This window comes from Pieris napi, chromosome 6 (genome assembly GCF_905475465.1).
Source record: "Pieris napi chromosome 6, ilPieNapi1.2, whole genome shotgun sequence".
Lineage (NCBI taxonomy): Eukaryota > Metazoa > Arthropoda > Insecta > Lepidoptera > Pieridae > Pieris > Pieris napi.
The window spans coordinates 4,161,875-4,180,255 of record NC_062239.1 but is presented as its reverse complement, the minus strand read 5'-3'; the positions used below and the strand labels follow the sequence as shown (position 1 = coordinate 4,180,255).

At 32.8% G+C, this 18,381-nt stretch overlaps 2 protein-coding genes across 2 annotated transcripts; both read right to left on the bottom strand.

Moving 5' to 3' along the window:
- Positions 1-502: 502 nt before the first annotated feature.
- Positions 503-7,238, bottom strand: LOC125050339. Its single transcript, XM_047650099.1, has 3 exons — positions 6,930-7,238; positions 6,093-6,114; positions 503-856 (listed from the first exon to the last, which is right to left on the bottom strand). The coding sequence occupies exons 1-3, from the start codon at positions 7,089-7,091 to the stop codon at positions 723-725; spliced, it is 318 nt and encodes a 105-aa protein (XP_047506055.1). The 5' UTR covers positions 7,092-7,238; the 3' UTR covers positions 503-722.
- A 5,901-nt stretch (positions 7,239-13,139) lies between these two features.
- LOC125050203 (chromatin assembly factor 1 subunit A) lies at positions 13,140-18,324 on the bottom strand. The gene is made up of 6 exons (XM_047649887.1): positions 17,244-18,324; positions 16,811-17,030; positions 15,598-16,056; positions 14,984-15,162; positions 14,376-14,531; positions 13,140-13,629 (listed from the first exon to the last, which is right to left on the bottom strand). Exons 1-6 carry the CDS (start codon positions 18,108-18,110, stop codon positions 13,192-13,194), a joined length of 2,319 nt encoding a protein of 772 aa, XP_047505843.1. The 5' UTR covers positions 18,111-18,324; the 3' UTR covers positions 13,140-13,191.
- Positions 18,325-18,381: the final 57 nt, after the last annotated feature.

Here is an 18,381-nt window from a genome sequence, read left to right as displayed (position 1 = left end):
ACAAATTTACAATAATTTTACATATTTACTTCCTCATATGTGTGCCTACTCAAAGTCACATTAGAAAATATATGTAATGAGGAAATTATCGGTTAAGTTTTTTACGAAGTCAGAATCTCTTGAAAATTCATATAATTACCACACCAATTAAACATTGATATTAAATTGGATACCTACATATATAAGCGTATATAATCTACTTATCTAATACAGGGGATATCACATTAACACAAATTAGGTGTAGGAAGACTACTGACTACATAAATTAATACATTCTTAAACATCCACGTTGTGCCTACGTTTTGGTTATTACCTATTAAATATTCAAAGTAGATATTCGACAATTATAAAGTAATTATAGTTGCAAGCAATCCCGGTATAATATGGTTTCCTAACATTTTCCAGCTGGTTTTATATTCCACTAGAATTCATCGTCGTACCTAATATATGGCGGTGTTTTCCAGGAAGCCTATGAGTTTAAGAAATACATTGTTTCAATAGAACATATTTCTAGTATTGGCGGGTATCATCATATCTAACGCTTCGACCCTTTATGTATCTTGTCCTCTTATTTATTTATGTATTTAATTTATTATTTTTCTTATAGGCAAGCGATTATCCGCCAATTATTTTTAATTCCTACTATTATTCACGTGTCAGTCAATACTTGATCTGGTCATACCCACAGTTTTGAATTGGTTTTCTAACAATTGATTGTGCGTCTAACGTTTTGTAAATGGGTTGTTCCTTGCGTGTGTGCGTGCGGCAGCGGCTGCAGTCTGCGTACAATTGCAGAGTGCGTCAAACATTCGTAAAACAAATCCTCTAGCCCGACCAAGGCGCCTTTTTACATTATCTGAAAAAGGAAAAGTATTATTTAGAAAAAAATAATTTGCTAACAGGTGTTTAAACCTTCACTAACAGTTTTGACAAATAATCGTAAATGTCAATAGGAGTTCAGTCTGATAGCTCGAACGCATAGGCTTTCTAAGTCCGAGACTATTCATAGTAATTAAGATAAACACGCCCTAGCATTAGTAGGTAGGTACACGTTTTTCATACAAAAAAAATGGTAATATAATATGTTTACAATTTGATTCGAAATATTTGATGTTAATACGAGTGAATCTCCTTTTACTCAACACTATACCGCATACTTTTAGTCACGTGATAATTTCCATATAAATTCGATTGGCGCCATTCGCCTGTCACTGAATAATTTTATCTAAGGCCCTTGATATTACAAAGTTTGAAAAAGGGTTTACATAACGCATATTAATATATGTTATTAATTGCTTTGCAATTTCCACTAACTAAAAGAAACAAAACTAAAACTAAACGCTTTATATAGGTACATATATCACGTGAGAAGTGCTCGAGCTAGAAAACTTTTAGAATCACATACACATAACACAAAGCTCAAAGTCTGAGGTAGAACTTCAAAGCTGTGTCTACCTTCAATAAAATTATCTCCACCCCTCCCGGAAAACGGGGGTTCACCGAGGTACGCCGTACAGATTTTGAGACCTGAGTGAATGAAATGTTGCCCCGGAGGTGTATAGAGTAGACTTGTGCAGAGATATTTTATTTTGTTAAACTAAAACGAAACGATTTCTTTTGTTATTTTTTTCATGGAAGAGAGGTTGTAATGATTGTATAACGACAAGACTTCAATGACGGGAGTGCTCAAATAAGATTCTCTTTTATGTATACGAAGAGGTAGGGTATAGCTAGTACAGTTTATAAATAATTTATGTTTAAATTGTACAATCACCTAGAGGCATTCTTAAAACCACAACAGATAAATATAATAAGCTCGTAACACCCACGGCGGATATATAGGGTATTATATTGTTAAAATAGGTGCTCTGAGCCAGGGGTGATTATGCGAGGGTGGCGTTAGGCGTACTATCGATCCTGTTTGTAGGGACATGACAGGCAAAAGCTCAGACCGTTGCATATTTCTATTAACTTCGTACCTACGTTATTATTAAAATAACAAAATCTTACATACGATTATTAAAGAACTTCAAAAATAGTTTAGCATAACAAATTAACAAAGCCATGTAATCGTGCATTAAATAAAATCTGTTTTCTGTAACCTCTAATTGCATTTAAATGTTCTTTTATTTTTATATATACATTCATAGGTACTTAGTGCATTAATATCATTCATGCAAAACTTCTTATCGCAAGTTTAAGACATTTTGCTGAGGCGATTAGATAAGGTCGTGTTTACAAACCACTTATAAAATAAACATATGTAAAATAGTAACAGAAATTTTATGAAACAAAAAAAAAATTAAAGAGCTTGCTGAGTTGAGATCAAATCTGTACCAAAACCAGTGGCGCTACAACCTTTTTAAGTCTAGACTTCAGATTTTCTGATCTTTAATATCTTCTTATCTGCTTCATCATCTTTGTTTTTCACGCGCCTTCGAGTTTTTGAGATATGCCAGTTTCCTCAAGATATTTTTGTAATGTAAAATGCGCATAAAGTCCATAGGTATATCCGTGATTCGAATCTACGACCTCAGGGTTGAGAGGCTCACACTCAAGCCACTGGGCCTATCACTGTTCTAGTTTAGTACAATATTTTTTTTAAACACAAAAGAGGTTTACGTTTCTGAGAGACACAGGAATTAGAAGTTAGCTATTAATAAAGGTATAATTGAATGTCGTATGAAATTATAGTGAATCAATAAATTCCAAATAATATAATAAGCTGTCAACATATATCCAAGTGCGTTTTTATTAGCAAGCATGGTGTAATTTATGTTTCAAGTAAATAAAAAGTCGTGACAGCGAATCCAAGATTATATGTTTATAATATTAATTCAGAGAAACATCCGACTTAAAATATGTTGATCCAAACATCGTAACAATTTTTCAAGTCAATTTTTAAAAGAATAATTCGCACGATACGTTTAAAAATTATTCGAATAAAAGCAATTGCAAATTCTTATACATTCCATTATTTTTTATATTTGATTTGGCTATTGTGTAGTGTTGGTAGTGTTTATAGTTAGTAGTAGTGTATATTAGATAGTGTTGGCCTAGTGGTTTCAACGTGCGAGCCCTATTCCTGTCATAGGTTCGATCCACGGCCGTGCACCAATGGAATCGATGAGCGCATTAAGCACTCGGTGGTACGGTAAAGGAAACTGTCGTGAGGAATCCGGCATGCCTGTACCAAAAATACGTGTGTCAGGCACAGAAGACTGAATGATCACCTTATTTATTAAGAAAAATGATCACGAAACAGATACAGAAATCTAAGACAATCTAACGTTGTCGCGTATTTGAACACTTTCAGTTTTAAAAAAACGTGGACTAAACACGTTGGTTTCATGTTTGCTACATGTTTTATGCCAAATCTACGTTTTATAATAAGTTATTTCCAACCTGCTAAGTGTTATGTACACGCACGGTATTTCATCCCAAATAACCCATTTCCTAACATGTATACCTATCTAAGTAATTCACGATTTGGTGTATTTAAAAATATCAAATCTTTTATTACAAAATCAGTTTCTCAAAGCCATTGTTCTTATGGATTACTACTAATGTTGACGTCAGCGCTTCGTAATGTTTAACTTCGCTTTGTTATTTTCAACTCATTACCAATTATTGTTGATTGTTGGCATCCGTCATTACCTTACTGACTTGTAAAAGGATGTTTTTGGCATTTCAAAATGTTACTTTATACATTCCAAAATCTCTGTTGTAAATTGTGACTTTTGGTTCTAAAACCATTTTAAATTGGTAATTGAACAAAAATATAAGTCATCCAAAACACTTTCAATTTTATCATTAACTACAAGTAATACTATGTAATCTACTATATAAAAATAAGTCGGGTTTTGCATTCCTTGGAAAGATCTCGGGCTCCGTGAGGTTTATAGCAAAGAAAATTCAGGAAAAATTTCAACAGAAAAGCGGGATCACCAAACGAAATGTTACATAAAACGAAGCCATCTGGTGGCGAAACGGAGTTCGCCTAGTCTTTCTTAAAATTGTTTTTTAAGTATAATCTTTAAGGAAAATCTTAATTTCCCGAGATCGGAAACCTGGTGGTGATACCGCGGACGCTCCAACATCCGTCCCGTCGTAGTATCAAAGTTATATAATATAGAGAGAAATATCTGCGCCCGTATTTTGTAACATCCAATAGAATGATGAATTTTTGGACCGCTATACTAAGCTTGCGAGTTGCGACATTGCACTAGGGATATTGAGAGGAACATCGAAATTGCATACAAAAACATCACAAAAGAGAAAAGCTGACATGAACACTGGTTACATAAGGAGTTCTCTATACTCCTGGCAAAGGTGGTAAAAGCTATGAAAAGTATTAGTTTATTTATTACGTATTTCCGTGGTTATGTGGAGATACAGATGGACCAAATGTGATAGTGATTTAATCATAATTTAAGTTAATTGAAATATCGAACGATACCTACTGCAGTAGGTAAACTAAACAAGTACATATTCTAATCAGTCTTGAACAAGCTCCTAATAGGGTTAATGAGTTCTACGCACGGTTAAGTTAAGTATGAAAGTTTTTAGTTAAAATACTTTAGAGTTTAGATGTATTTAGTGTATCTAACGAATCTATTATTAATTTTAAATTAACAAGTTTGACTATGATTTGTGTTGTTATGGTGTATTTTAAATAAGAAAAAGCTAAAAGAGAAAACTCGGTTATTTATATAATAATGACGAATATATTTCACCGAGGAGAACTAATAATTTGTTATTACATACTTCTAATAAATATATACTCTTTTGGCTTTCTCTTGAAGCGTACATGCAAAAGTTGGGATCCGTCGATTATATTGGCCAGCTCGAAGTCCTGACCAAGATCAGTGCAACCTACTCCACAAAACATCAAGGAGCTGAAAAGAGCCATTGCAGAACAGCAGTAACGTATTTCTCAAAACGTAATTAAAAACGTAGAAAGCATGCCCAGAAGGAATTAATTAACTTCCTTAGTTGCCCGTAATTTTTGCAAAAGAGTTTATATTGATTTTCAAGTGATTAATGTTCAGGAGTGCAAATAAAGTTGTATTTATTAGTGACTTATGATAAAATACTATGGGAATGAACTTTAATAATAGTCCTGTTCTGTATGACGCAAAACCGAATAAGTAACAAACATTTGTGTAGTGTACGATACGAATTGTAAGATACGCATTTAAAAAGCTGTGAATACCATATTCATGTAAACTTTGAAAAACGCCCTTTCCATAATTTTATATTTTTTGTGATACGTGTGTGTGTGATTTCCTTATAAAACTGTATGTATGTATATTATATCTATGTATCAGGTCACGTTTAGCAATACAACTGTCGGCTGGCGCTAATGGGTCACGCGACACGCCTATTGCAAAGAACTTTTTGTAGTAGGTACTCGTAAAGCGTCCAAGTACTTTTTGTAAAAATAACCATTGACAAAATAAGTCATCAGTATTTTAAAACCCAATAAATGAACAGAATTACGGTTTCTTCACCAAGTTAATCACATGGATTTCATGAAGTCGGTTCTTACAGCTGCAGGGCTATACAGATTTCTGCTCAAGCCTCAAAGTATGTTATACTTAATATATACTTTTGTAAGGGATTTAGGTTAGGATTACTTATATTTCTGTCTAATTAGATATTTAATTATGGTTTTAAAACGTCGCCATCTATAATAACATTGATTTCGGAACCGCTGGGCGATTCTAATCAGTGTGCTGTTAATGTTTTCACGAGATATTTTATATCGGAAATAATAAATCAAGAATTTATAACATTTTAAACCACGTGTCTTTTGTGAAAGGTGTGCTGTAAACGATGTTTTAAAGAGTTTGTCCTTATTATTTTACCTGAACATAATTTCATAATGAACAGCTTAGCTGTAATAATAATATTACTAATTAGAATCTCACAAATAAATGTGTAACGAGCGATTAAATTTAGCGAAGGCTTTCTGAAGAAGAAACATAGATTTCCGCTCGGAAAGTGGTGCGTAATTCTAAATAGGTCTGCTTTGTATTCAAAAATATAGATGTGAATGTGATTATAAAAAAAATAAGGAAGACACTTACTTGAGCCCAACTCCTGCGATTCCTGCAACAAATAACAAACAAATCAAGTATTTAAGTTAAGTTCAAATGAAATTACAAAATTGCAAAAGCGAGCAATAAAAAAATCACAACGAAAATAATTTCTAGATGAACCTGGGCCACACAATGCAGAAATTACAATAGAAATATTTTGTATATTAATGGCAGAATTGTATGAAGTCACGAACATGCGAGAAAATAGCTTTGCATATAATAGGTGTATTTATAGTTCGAAACAAATTAAAACCAATACCTAGGTAAATAAACCGTTTGTATATTTCAAAACAATTCTCTTAGATTGCTGTTGCATACACGAAAATATCTTGTTTCGAAAAAGAGAATAGACAAATCGATGTTAATTACAATTTGAAAATACGTTTTTGGAAACTAATCTAAGGTAGGCTTGAATAGTAATTACTGTATAACTAAAAAATAACCAATATTGTCGCATTATCGCTTATTTCATCAGAGATAACGTCAAAGATAACATCAAATTAAACAATACAGGTACGATAATGTACATTAATAATTTCTTAGTTACTTTTTCCAAACTTGGCGATAAACTTTATATAATTCCTATAGAAATGCAGTTTGTATGGTCAGAAAAAAAATCAATCGATGTCCATTGTCCTAACATTGACCCTGATCAAATCGATATATATAGAAATTTTAGAATGATGGAAGTGCTATATAGCATGCAGTTTCAGTCTACCTGCTATTTCTAACGACGAAGCGATTTGCGTTCTATTGCAAATACGATAAACTCACCTACCCTAGCACATCCATTCCTTACCGGGATAAATATACATTGATACTTACGAATTTGTTTCTCTCTTTCTCTTTATGTTTAAACTCTGCCTCTTTCTTTGCCTGCTGAATCAGTTGTTCTACAAACTCAGAAGCCTCGCGGAGTTTCTCCGGATCGCTCTTGAATTCAGCAATACGGGTAGCTAATTCAGAATTTTCACTGTCCTGTATCATTTTTACAGCTTTCCCAAAACACAATAAAATGATTTCACATCACAAGCTGTACGAGGGTGTATCTTATACGCGGTTATGAGGAAGGTTCCGATGCGTGTGCTGCGGGTGATAATGTTAGAAGGACTGACTGGCCGGGCGTAATTTCGCTCATGCGCTAACCGCCTGTCGTAAACTGGTAGATACGGTTCAACAGATTACTCCTAATCACTAGCGATGAGTGCTCTTGAGCTCTCCGTACTTCGAGGATCATAGGCATCCGATATTAATCGCCATCTCTTATCTATGAGGAACAGAATAAGAGCCTTAGGAAACTACTTAATCATACAATATAATGTTTCATAATAAGGTTATTGGAGGTATCATATTATTTATTCAAAGCTTTTGATAGTTTTTAGGTATATACTAAATACCGATATTTTAATATGGTGAAATTGAGACGCTTAAAGCTAATAAATTGGAGACAATACCAAAAATACTTCGACTATTTTTTCCGCAAAAAAACTACAATATCATCATCAACAACAATGAAACTGCTTTTTATTTAATTTATTTATTGATTAAGAAAACCTTATAGCATAGGTACTGAACATGATACAAAATACTTTTTAAATCAAAACGCCTATTAAAAGGTTTACAGACTAAACAATAAATACAGAAAGAATGCGTGTAGGGTGTGTATTTGCGTGTGTAACTAAAGTGTTAAAATCGGCTTGATTTAGATGAGCATACAACTTTTAAGATTGTTTTGTCCTTAACCTATTTCTTTATTACTTTAAATACGTATATATATTAATTTAAATACCCAACCCTCGTTTATGGATGTTAGAATTTTAAAACAATGTACTGACCTAACGCAGTACATTGACCGTTCTCAGTGAAGCGGTAACAAAAAAAGTAACGTTAATATTGATCAACATTGCCATACTATCGAGACGCCATTGCTTTATTTAACATGCAAACTTCATTAGGTACTAACTCTGCTATTAAATAGCAGGAAATAGTTTACATAGTATAGTTGAATTTCTACGAATTCTCCTCTAGAACTGGAAGTTTAAACTAATACTTTACGTTATACTAATTTTACGTTATACTAATTTATAACTTCAACGTTTTATTCTGGCTTCTCATTTTCAATACACCTTCGTTATGTTGAAATTGGCCTTCAAATAAGAGAGTGAGTATATTGAGGTGGCAACTCTGCCTCGTGAGATGCCTTCTGCCTGCATATTTTACAATTATTACTTTATGTATCAGCCCATCGCGGGAAGAACTGAACAAAAGGTATTAAATGTGAATTTGATGTAGGAAATCCTTCATGGCTTTACTATATGTTAGTATATGTGTATTGTACGTGATGATTGAATTTATATTTTTGAATTTTATTTTATGTACAAATCGGCTGGCATAAATTATTTTGTACATTTATTATGCACGCATTTGCGAAAGAAATGTGTTAATAAATAATGTATGACAGAGCATCATTGTCTGATATTACACAACCTCGCCTTGACTTATGGTAATGATATACCAAGATAATAATATCAAACAACTATTTTCATTATATTATGTATTCAACTAACTGTAACTAACTTCTCACGTCGTCTATTTTCCGAAGACGTCCTGAATTCGAACACCGTGATTTTAGTACTGTATAAAAACAGTAAAAAAGGGAATTATTACTTGACTCGCTGTTTTTTATAGAGTCTAAGTGCGTTCTTAAAAATACCAGGAACATTTAAGCAACATTAACTTGACTTGCAACTATTTTACACTAAATATAGAATTCCTTACAGTTCATGAAAATTATTAGCAATAATAAAATACCCCTTGATTCAGTCTCTATTAAATGGTAGTAGGCAAAGGTGCTGAAAGTCCGCCCTTTGCGCTCTTGGGGCTGCAAAGCCTTGTGACACAACACAACAAACACATCGAATAACTGTGTTATTGTACTAAGAAATGTTATATAAAATGTAATAAATGCTACAAATTTATTAAAAAGTACCCTTCAACCTTAGTTTTAAGTAGGTAGTTGTGTAAGACGTGGCCTATTTATTGCAACAAATCTACTTAGTAAGGTAAAAAGCCTTTCGAAGAAAGTCCTCTAACGTATTATATTAAGGACTAGCTGGCCTGGCAAACATCGTACCGCCTAACAGTCGATTCTTTATTTTTTTAAATACTTATTCTGCTATTCGGGACAACGGTCTAACTAGTAAGATAAAAAAAAGAAAGTTGATAATACAACAAATAAATTCTGTCAAAAAATAAAAATTTACCTTCCCGGAACCCCTCCACTAACACTTGAACTTTATGATATGGTATTAAAGTTCAAATTGCCTTTAAATATTATAACGAATATTTTGTATGGGAATATAGAAAAATGTTGTTTTTAGACTTTTTCACTAACTTTTTTAAATTTTTCTCTCCGTAAGAACCATCCTCGTACTTCAAGGAATATTATAAAAAAAGAAGCAGACAAATCGGTCAAGCCGTTTTCATGTTATGTCGTGACAACGGAAAACGGGTTCCATTTTTATATATATAGATGATAACTGAGTATCAGTTATCCCTATCTATCCCCTGGCCTTGTCCTATTTTTCAGGTCGGCACGATCCATTCTTTTACTTGTTATATTTTACCTTGAAATCGAGAAAATGGCACACGTTTTCATCAACTAAGAAGTGCTTATGTTATGTATACAATTTTTCGACAAATAGTATCTGTTTAACCAACGACAAAATCAGGAGAATGAGGTAATACATTCCTCGTGTAATTTTTTACTTTATATATTTTGAATTGCAAGTTCTTTGATAAAATTAGACTACGTATTTAAAACCATTATTGGAATTCAGTTCCATGTTTGTTTCATTGTTGGACAGCAGAGCCCACGAGTAAGAAATAAATAATCTGTTTTAAATAAATTTAATAATAAAATCCAGACAATGTATGATTAAATAATAACTATTTTGACAAACCACAAAACAATGTCTCTGTAATAAGCTATTCCTTAGAAGGAGGGGGACAGGGAGTATGACGGTCGATGTGAGTCGTAGATTGTTTTACTGGTAATGGTGGAGGGTCGGGAGCGCATTCGTAATAGCAGTGGCCATCCCACCACCAAGCAGGTCCGGGTGTAGGCGGACTATTGAAGCAAATCTACAAACCGTACAAGATTAGCCATCATTCTGTATATCTGACCAATAAAAAAGAGCTTTAGCTTAGCTTTATTTTAGCTTAGCTTCGGATGATGTTTCGGATGTAACAGCTTCGGATGATGATCACAATTCTTGAAGTGCATTCAGTGTATTTGACTGATACCCGTGTTTCATTCCTAACTCTATGGACATAGAACGGTCTACTATAAAGCCGACCAATCAGGGACAGCCTTCGGACAGTTAACAATTTGACAATTTTAAGATTGTAATTTGACGGTTTCACTTAGATAGATTACAATCTAGCGAATAATGATACGTTAAATTGTAAGCAGTACGTTGAGTTCACAATCTTTCGACAGTTCATAATCTCGCGAGATAGATTACAATCTAACGGTGTTTACAATTTTACGGTGACAGTATCAACTATCAAGCCAAGTGCTCAAATAAAAGCTGCATCAACGTGATATTTATGTAAATTTGGATATAAGAGAATTCGACACGCTGTCAAAGAAAGCGCCACGTATCTTCCCTAGTACTGTAGCCAGGCTTTTGTTGGGTGTAGTTATATAAAAGTTATGTTCAAAAATACTTACAGAATCTGACTTTAGAGGTCCAGGACCGCCAATTTTAAGTGGTGGTCCCTCGGCGATTGGTGCCACCACTGGAGGGTGAACGGAATGGAACGCATTCCGCTCATGATAATATTGGTTGGAATACTTGTAATCCGGACAACGTGGAATTTCGGGAGGCGGAATCGTTCTAGGCGAAATGAATGGCGGGAAGCGCCCGTGTAAGTTGTGCTCTCTGCCTAAGAGGATTGCTCGTATTTTTTTCAGAAAAGCGCCAACATCTCGCACTTTTGTACCCATTTGTAGCGTTAGCACTTTATTAGAAAAATCTTTTAATAATAGTTGTTTTGTTGACGTATGACGTGTTTAAATTTTTTTTTAAATTGTTAATTGTTTTTGGCCTTTTGGTAGATTCAAAAAGTTTTTGTTTTAATATATTGTTTATTATACTAGTGCTGTTGGCCTAGTGACTTCAGCGTGCGACTCTCATCCCTGAGTTAGGTTCCATCTACGGCTGTGCACCAATGGAATTTCTTTCTATTCACATAAACATCGTGAGGAAACCGGTTTGCTTTAGACACAAAAAGGCGACGCCAAGGGGAATCTGTTCACCTACAGTCTTGCACTAACCTAACCTATTAGTTTGAAAAATGATCATAAAACATACAGAAATCAGAGGCCCAGACCTAAAAAGGATGTGGCGCCACTGATTTATTTATTTTTATGTATTTTATTATATATTATTCGTATACATTATTTTATTTTTATAATATATTTATGTAACTACTCTACATAAGTAAATATATTTTTCGTGATTTTGTATGCGTAGGTATATCTTTATTGTTTAAGTTCCTATAGTACAATATACCTAAATATCAAATTAATTATATATTCTTTAATTTCATAAGATCATATACAAGACTTGATAGAAACTAAATCGTTATAATTGTGATTAAATTAGCGTCATTACGCTATAATAGTTTATTTCCAGTTAGGGGTAAGTTCTGCATTCGAATTACGGCTGCGCATCAATTTCTTCCTTGAACATTTAATATTAGCTCATGTTTAAATGTCTTGAAAAATCCAACTTAGACCTAAAAAACATCACTGACAATGTTTTGTCAGGCATAGAAGAAAAAAAAATTATCACGAAACCAGACACAGAAATATGAAGCCAACGCTTAAAGGTCCATTAATCACGTGAGGTTCGAAAGGGGCGGAGGGGTTCCGCGAAAAAATCACGAAATATCACAAGGGGGAGGGTGGGGGAATGTATAGTAAGATATCACGTGTACGTATTTTCTCGTCAAACGCGTGATTTCTAAACCGAAGAGCGGCTTGAAAAACGATCGATCAGTAGATCGGGAGATTCTTTGCGTAGTGCGCGTGATGATGCCAAGTGGATTGATGAAACCGACGTTGATCTTCAACAAAGCGCCAACAACTCACTTGCTTAATATTATTTTTATGCCAGTCACAACCTGCAACCTTTCTGTCCTGACATTTTTATCACAGTCCTTAATTTTCTAGAATAGGATTAGATTATACTTTATACCGGTACTTAAAAATAATATTATAAAAAAAATTAATATTCTCTGTAGGTACTAAAAATACACGTGATTTTTGGCGGAGGGTAGTCTCAAACCTCACCACGTATCATCATGGGCGAGGGAAGGGTTAAAAAAACATCACGTGATTAATGGACTGCCCCAAAGGTTTTATAAAAGTTGGTGATAATTAATTTTCTTACTGTTACTACTGTACTATGCCCATAAAATCGTTGTAGCCCACTAAAGCCTATACCCTCTGAGGTTGCATTACAACCACGACCAAGACAACTGCTAAGGAATTGTCATAGTGTAATTTCAGAAGTAGAAGAAAACTTAATCATAATTAGTGCTTTGTTTGGGCTCCGATCAACCCCCAGGTCTGAATTCTTTGGTTTATATAAAATATTAGGAAAATCATTTTCATGTGTATAAATAAAATAACCCTTTATTTCTTACTTAGTCTAGGATATTTTTCTACATTATTATTATTACCACTAATCAGCTAGTCTCTTGACAACGGTTGACCTTAGCTATTCTATTGAATAATAGATTAAAATAAAAACATTTTTGTCACAATAATATATTTTACATGACATGAGATTAGGCAATATTTACATAATTAAAGATAAATATATTTCAGATAAATTAACATTGAGTACAAATAATAAAGCGCCATCTATACGTCATATTTAAAAGTTTTTCTGGGTCAACATCTATTTTTCAAAAATGTCTGAACATTAAAAAAATTGGTTAAAAATTAAATTTGCCTGAAACTATTGATTGGTTTTTAATTAAAATAGTTAAAATGTAAACAATACATTAATACTCATGAACTCTTAACTTTTGTCAAAAAAGCATTAATACCCAATTGGTTTTTCTCTTGTTTCTCACTCTTTTGTTTACTCTCCTTCGGTTCTTTTTTCTCTTTTTTCTCCTTCTTCTTCTTTTCCGCAGGGCTTTTTGTCTCTGCGTCGGAAACTTTCTTTTTCTTTACTTTTTTCTTATCCTCAGGTTCATTGGTTGGCTGCATTATCGGGGGATCATTCATGATCATTGACACTTTGCTGAAGTAATTCCAAAGGGCGTCGACGCATTTCTCCGGTTTTCCATTTTCCGTTTCCCACAATAGGCCGTAAAGTCTGGGTTTTAGTTTTTCTGTGGGCTTTTTCAATTCAGACTCGAATTCATCTTCTAAATGTTTTAGCCGCGCTTTCTGCGTTTCCGGTGAAAGGGACATGACGTCATCGTCGTCCATTGTTGCTTCCTGGAAGTAAACAACAAATCTTTTATAGGAATTTGAAATAAATATAAATTAACTATTCGCGGCTCACGGTCGGAATATAATTAAATATTTTTTGTAAACGCATTATTGAATGAAGAATAAGCACTTTTTAAATTTCAACAATTTTGGACTCATAACGTCTACTTCGTACAAACAGCCCTTAATTCAAACATTCGAAATATTACCGTGTACATATAAATAATCGTACAAAAATTAACCAAAACAAAGTAAAACGTCTTACTTTAAAGCGACTCGTCATTAATTAGATAAAAATACCTTTGTGGTGGATTGGCAGATGAAATTGCGATGACAGCGGAAAGATACAGTGGAAACCAAACTAAACAATACTAAACTTCTTCTAGAATTAGATTTTTATTTGTTTTGGATTAACTCAAAAACTACTGAACAGATTGGTTCAGTATAAACTTGCTGATAATGTCTTCAACATGTAACATGATTAAAACCTTAAACATTTTTATGTCAATAAAATTGGAGAATTGTTTGCTGTGGCTGGAGTGTGCCACTCTCATACCCGAGGTCGTAGGTTCGAACTCCGATGACCAATGCTTTTCTATGTGCATATTTAATACATGCTGGTATTGTGTCTAAAATATCGTAACAAACCCAGCACATGATCACGAATTTCATTTAAAAAAAAAATTATCACTAAACAGATATCTGAAGCCAAAATATATTTAATAAAATGTATTAAATGTAACATCTAATACCTCATCACTAAGGTATCCGTGTGGCACAAACACTTCATTGTCCAGTTCGTACTCATCCGGTCCCTCATCGTCACTTCCAGCTGCACTTCCTTCGATGCTCTCACCTTCCTCCTCTTCCCATTCCTCATCACTGTCCACTTCGTACTCCAGTTGTTTCTGAAATTAATATAGTTTTATTAATTGATTATGAATTCTGTCTGTTCTTATATAGTTTATTAATTTATTATGAATTCTGTCTGTTCCTATATAGTTACTAAAATAATACCATAAAATACTTTAGTTTTGTGTTTGTATGAAAAGTATAAGAACACAATAAATTCATACAAATTATTGCCAAGCTCCCAATTTACCAATATTTTATTACATAGAGCCTTATTTTAAGATAGGATATGATATATCATACTGAAAAATACATTCAAAATTTTAAAAATTTCAATAAATTAAAAAAAAATTTCAACAAAAATTTATTTAAATAAAATCTTATTTATTTTTATTAAGCATAGAATACTGTACCCTTTTTAACTGCTTAAAGAATTATCAAAATCAGTTCAGTAATATTTAATATTACCCTCAACAAACCAACTCTACAATATAAATTTCTGGGTTACCTGATCCATAGAAAATGGTTGCCTTGGTTTAATAAAAGCACTTTTCTTCCTCCATGTGCCCCAGTAAGGCGGTCTTCGGTTCTCATGGAAACTCAGAAGTTTCGGCCGAAGTTTCTCCCTTACACCCAAATCGCATGAGACGATTTCTCCAGCACCATCTGTTGGTGGTAAGTCGTCTTCTGAAAGGTGTTGAATAATTCATTAATTTTTACTAAAGAAAATACTTCAAAATAAAATATTAAATGTGATAAATATTTCTGACATATTCTTATGATTTATTTAAGAGTTAAAGATAATATTGCTTTAGATAGTGTTGATATATTTAATATAATATTGCTTTAAAGCTTTTTTTACTGTTTTCTTTCTTTAGGGTTGCTTCGAAGAGATTGGTAAGTAGCGATAAGGCCACCCATTGCACCATGTTTTCTATGTTTATTGTACATTTTTTTCATACAAACATCTATCATTACATTAAATATTTGCTTTTAAACATTGTTAAAAAAGGACATCAATTTGGTTACAAAAAATATCTTAAGAAAGCCATTTCAGTTTGATTAATGCATACTAAAACTTTTAATATTGTACACTCTAAATGTATTTCAGTTTGTACTTACCTACAATAACAACATCATCATCTTTTTCGTTAATAGGCCAAGTTTTTTCACCAGAAACAATTGGAGTATATTTACCACTCCTTAGATTCATTATATATAGATCTCTAACATTTTGGCTTTCCAAAAACATATCCAGTTCACTTCTTCGTTCTTCTGTTAAGGGATTTCTGACAGTAGGAGCCAATCTCATATCAGCCTTTATTGTGAAATTTGAAAGCATATCATTTTTACTAAGACATACAGTTGTTTGGTCTTTATCTGCTTTCTGTTTTGGAACAAAAAAGCTTGCAAATGCCTCTGCCGCTTTCTTTTTTTTCTGCTCCTGTTCTAGTTTATCCATTTCTAGGGCTTCTTGTTTTTTCCTTCTTTCTTCATCTTTTGCTTCTTTTTCCTTCCTTTTTTGCTCTTCTTTCTCCTCTCTTTCCTTACGCTTCTGTTCTTCTTTTTCTTCTCTTACCTCTGAAGTAATAAAGAACACCTAAATTATATTTAAAACTAAGATGTATAGTTTGTTCTCTGGACAAGATTGTGACTTGAGATTTTAATATGGACCTGTGTTTTTATATAATTTATTCTAAATTTAGACAAAAATAAACTATCACAGTTTAGAATTTAAAGAGTGTAGAAAGAAATATAAGATTTTTCTTAAAGGTAAACAAACACCTTATCTTTTTCACCAGTGAACCTTAGAACACTATTATAGACAATTAATAACTAATAAATGTTAAAGACTAAATTGGTTGTAAAATAATCTATGTAACTGTCTCAATTAAATGCATACTACATAAAGTAGTTGAGACAGTTACATAAATTATTTTATAACCAATTTAGTCTTTAACATTTATTCGATTTTATTGTGTTAAGGTGGGAACTGACCAACGTTACGAGGTGTAATGTAACATGTAATGTAATGTTACACAGCGAGCATTCGTGTAGTCAGTACGTCGTGTTGCGGGGAAACACGACGTAACACTACGTACTGACTGCACGAATGCTCGCTGTGTAACATTACATTACATGTTACATTACACCTCGTAACGTTGGTCAGTTCCCACCTTTACAAATCACAATAAAAACACATTCCCACAAACATTAAAGACATATCTTTAAATTTAAATGTTCTAACTTTATGTAAGAATATTTTAATTCATTTTATTCTATGCTCACATAATATAAGTCTAGATTAGTCTTAATAACACTAAGAGATACTCACTTTTCTCTAACTCTTTCTGTTTTTCCTTTTCTTCCCTTTCTTTTTTCTTTTGCTCTTCTTTTTCTTCTCGTTCTCGTCTCTTAGCCTCTTCTTTTTCCTCTTTTTCTTTTTTTCTTTGTGTCTCCTTTTCCTGTTTTACTCTCTCTTTTTCCTCTTTTTCTTGTTGTTTTTTCTTTTCCCGTTCCTCTCTCTTTTTAGCATGTTCCAGCTTTTTCTGTAACTATAACAATAATTCTTTAATTGGCAGAATAATGTGTGGGAACAATAATACATAGATAGTTTAATCCGATTTTAGTCTCATATTCTGCCACACGCAATGGCATCAAAATTAATCTTACATACTTAATTATTACATTATTTTAAAACTATGTCATCACATATTTTGCTTATTCTTAGTTTGACATAAATATTTTAAAATTAATTTATTACAAACCTGTTTTGGTGTTAAATTAGTACTAGAATTTTCAGTCATTGATACATCTCCTTCACTTTTTACTAGTGACGAACTTCTTGTATTCCTCTTAGGGGTGTTTTGGTTAGAGCCTGAGTCGTCTGTTGTTTGAGACATATTTAGACTCTTTTTACCATTTTCTACTTTACGTCTAGGTGTTCTTCTGGGAGTCACAGGACTTGTAGCTTTACTGTCTATATTGCTTACAGAATCTTCTTCCTTTTTAGATTCTTCACAATCACTTTCAATTAAAATATCATCATCACTGTTTTTGTCATTAGACCTGACTTCTGCTACATCATTAGAGTCTTCTAAGGTTATTATATCATTTGACTTCTGAATATCCAAGTTTTCAACTATATCATTTAATTGTTTCGTCTGTGATTTACTAATAGTTTGATCTGTGTGTTGAACTTCATCAACATCCATTCCATTATCACTGTCCTTATTTCCATTGTCTGTTGAGTCATTTTCTAAAGGTTCATTTTTCTTATCTTTCTTCTTTTTAGCTGTTTTTGATTTCTGTTTCTTTTTCCAAGCCGTATCAACCAATTTAACAAAAGGATTGAATTTTTTAATCACATTGTCTCCAGAAACAAATTCTTTTGAACCATCTTTGCTATCATCATCACTCACTATCACTGAGTCCTGGATATCGTTTTCTTTTGTAATTTTTCCAATTTTCGTGATAGGCTCATGTTCCGGTGCAGACAGTTTTCTCTTTCTAGTGGAAACTTCATCTGGCTTTGGTGAAGTTTCTGACAAAATTTGAAATGGAAGTCGAGCTTGTTTAAGAATTTTTTTTGAAGGCGTCACTTCTTCATTACCAGGTGACTTTTGTGGTTTCATAATAAGTTTTGTAATGTATCAATATATTGACTAAATTACTTAATATATTTCAATGAAATATAGTTGGTAAGGTGTCTTTAACGTACCGTAATAATCACATAGCTTGAATGAACTTTTAGACAATTACCGTAAGAATAACACAAGTTTCAAACAACAAAAATAAAAGTTTTCTTTTTCAATTAACAAGCAAACGCGGGAAATTCTGACATAAAAAAACATATGCAAGTGACAAATACTTGACAATTTGACTTTTATAACAACTTTAACTACA

Bases quoted from the DNA above. Each gene is read 5' to 3' on its own strand.
- LOC125050339 (XM_047650099.1), bottom strand. From the start codon at position 7,091: ATGATACAGGACAGTGAAAATTCTGAATTAGCTACCCGTATTGCTGAA. The intron at 6,115-6,929 runs GTAAGTATCAAT...TATTTGTTGCAG, and splicing joins AGAAAGAGAGAAACAAATTC to GAATCGCAGGAGTTGGGCTC. The intron at 857-6,092 runs GTAAGTGTCTTC...TTCCTTTTTCAG, and splicing joins ATCGCAGGAGTTGGGCTCAA to ATAATGTAAAAAGGCGCCTT.
- LOC125050203 (XM_047649887.1), bottom strand. From the start codon at position 18,110: ATGAAACCACAAAAGTCACCTGGTAATGAAGAAGTGACGCCTTCAAAA. The intron at 17,031-17,243 runs GTTTGTAATAAA...TTATTGTTATAG, and splicing joins CTAATTTAACACCAAAACAG to TTACAGAAAAAGCTGGAACA. The intron at 15,163-15,597 runs GTAAGTACAAAC...AACACCTTTCAG, and splicing joins TGATGATGTTGTTATTGTAG to AAGACGACTTACCACCAACA.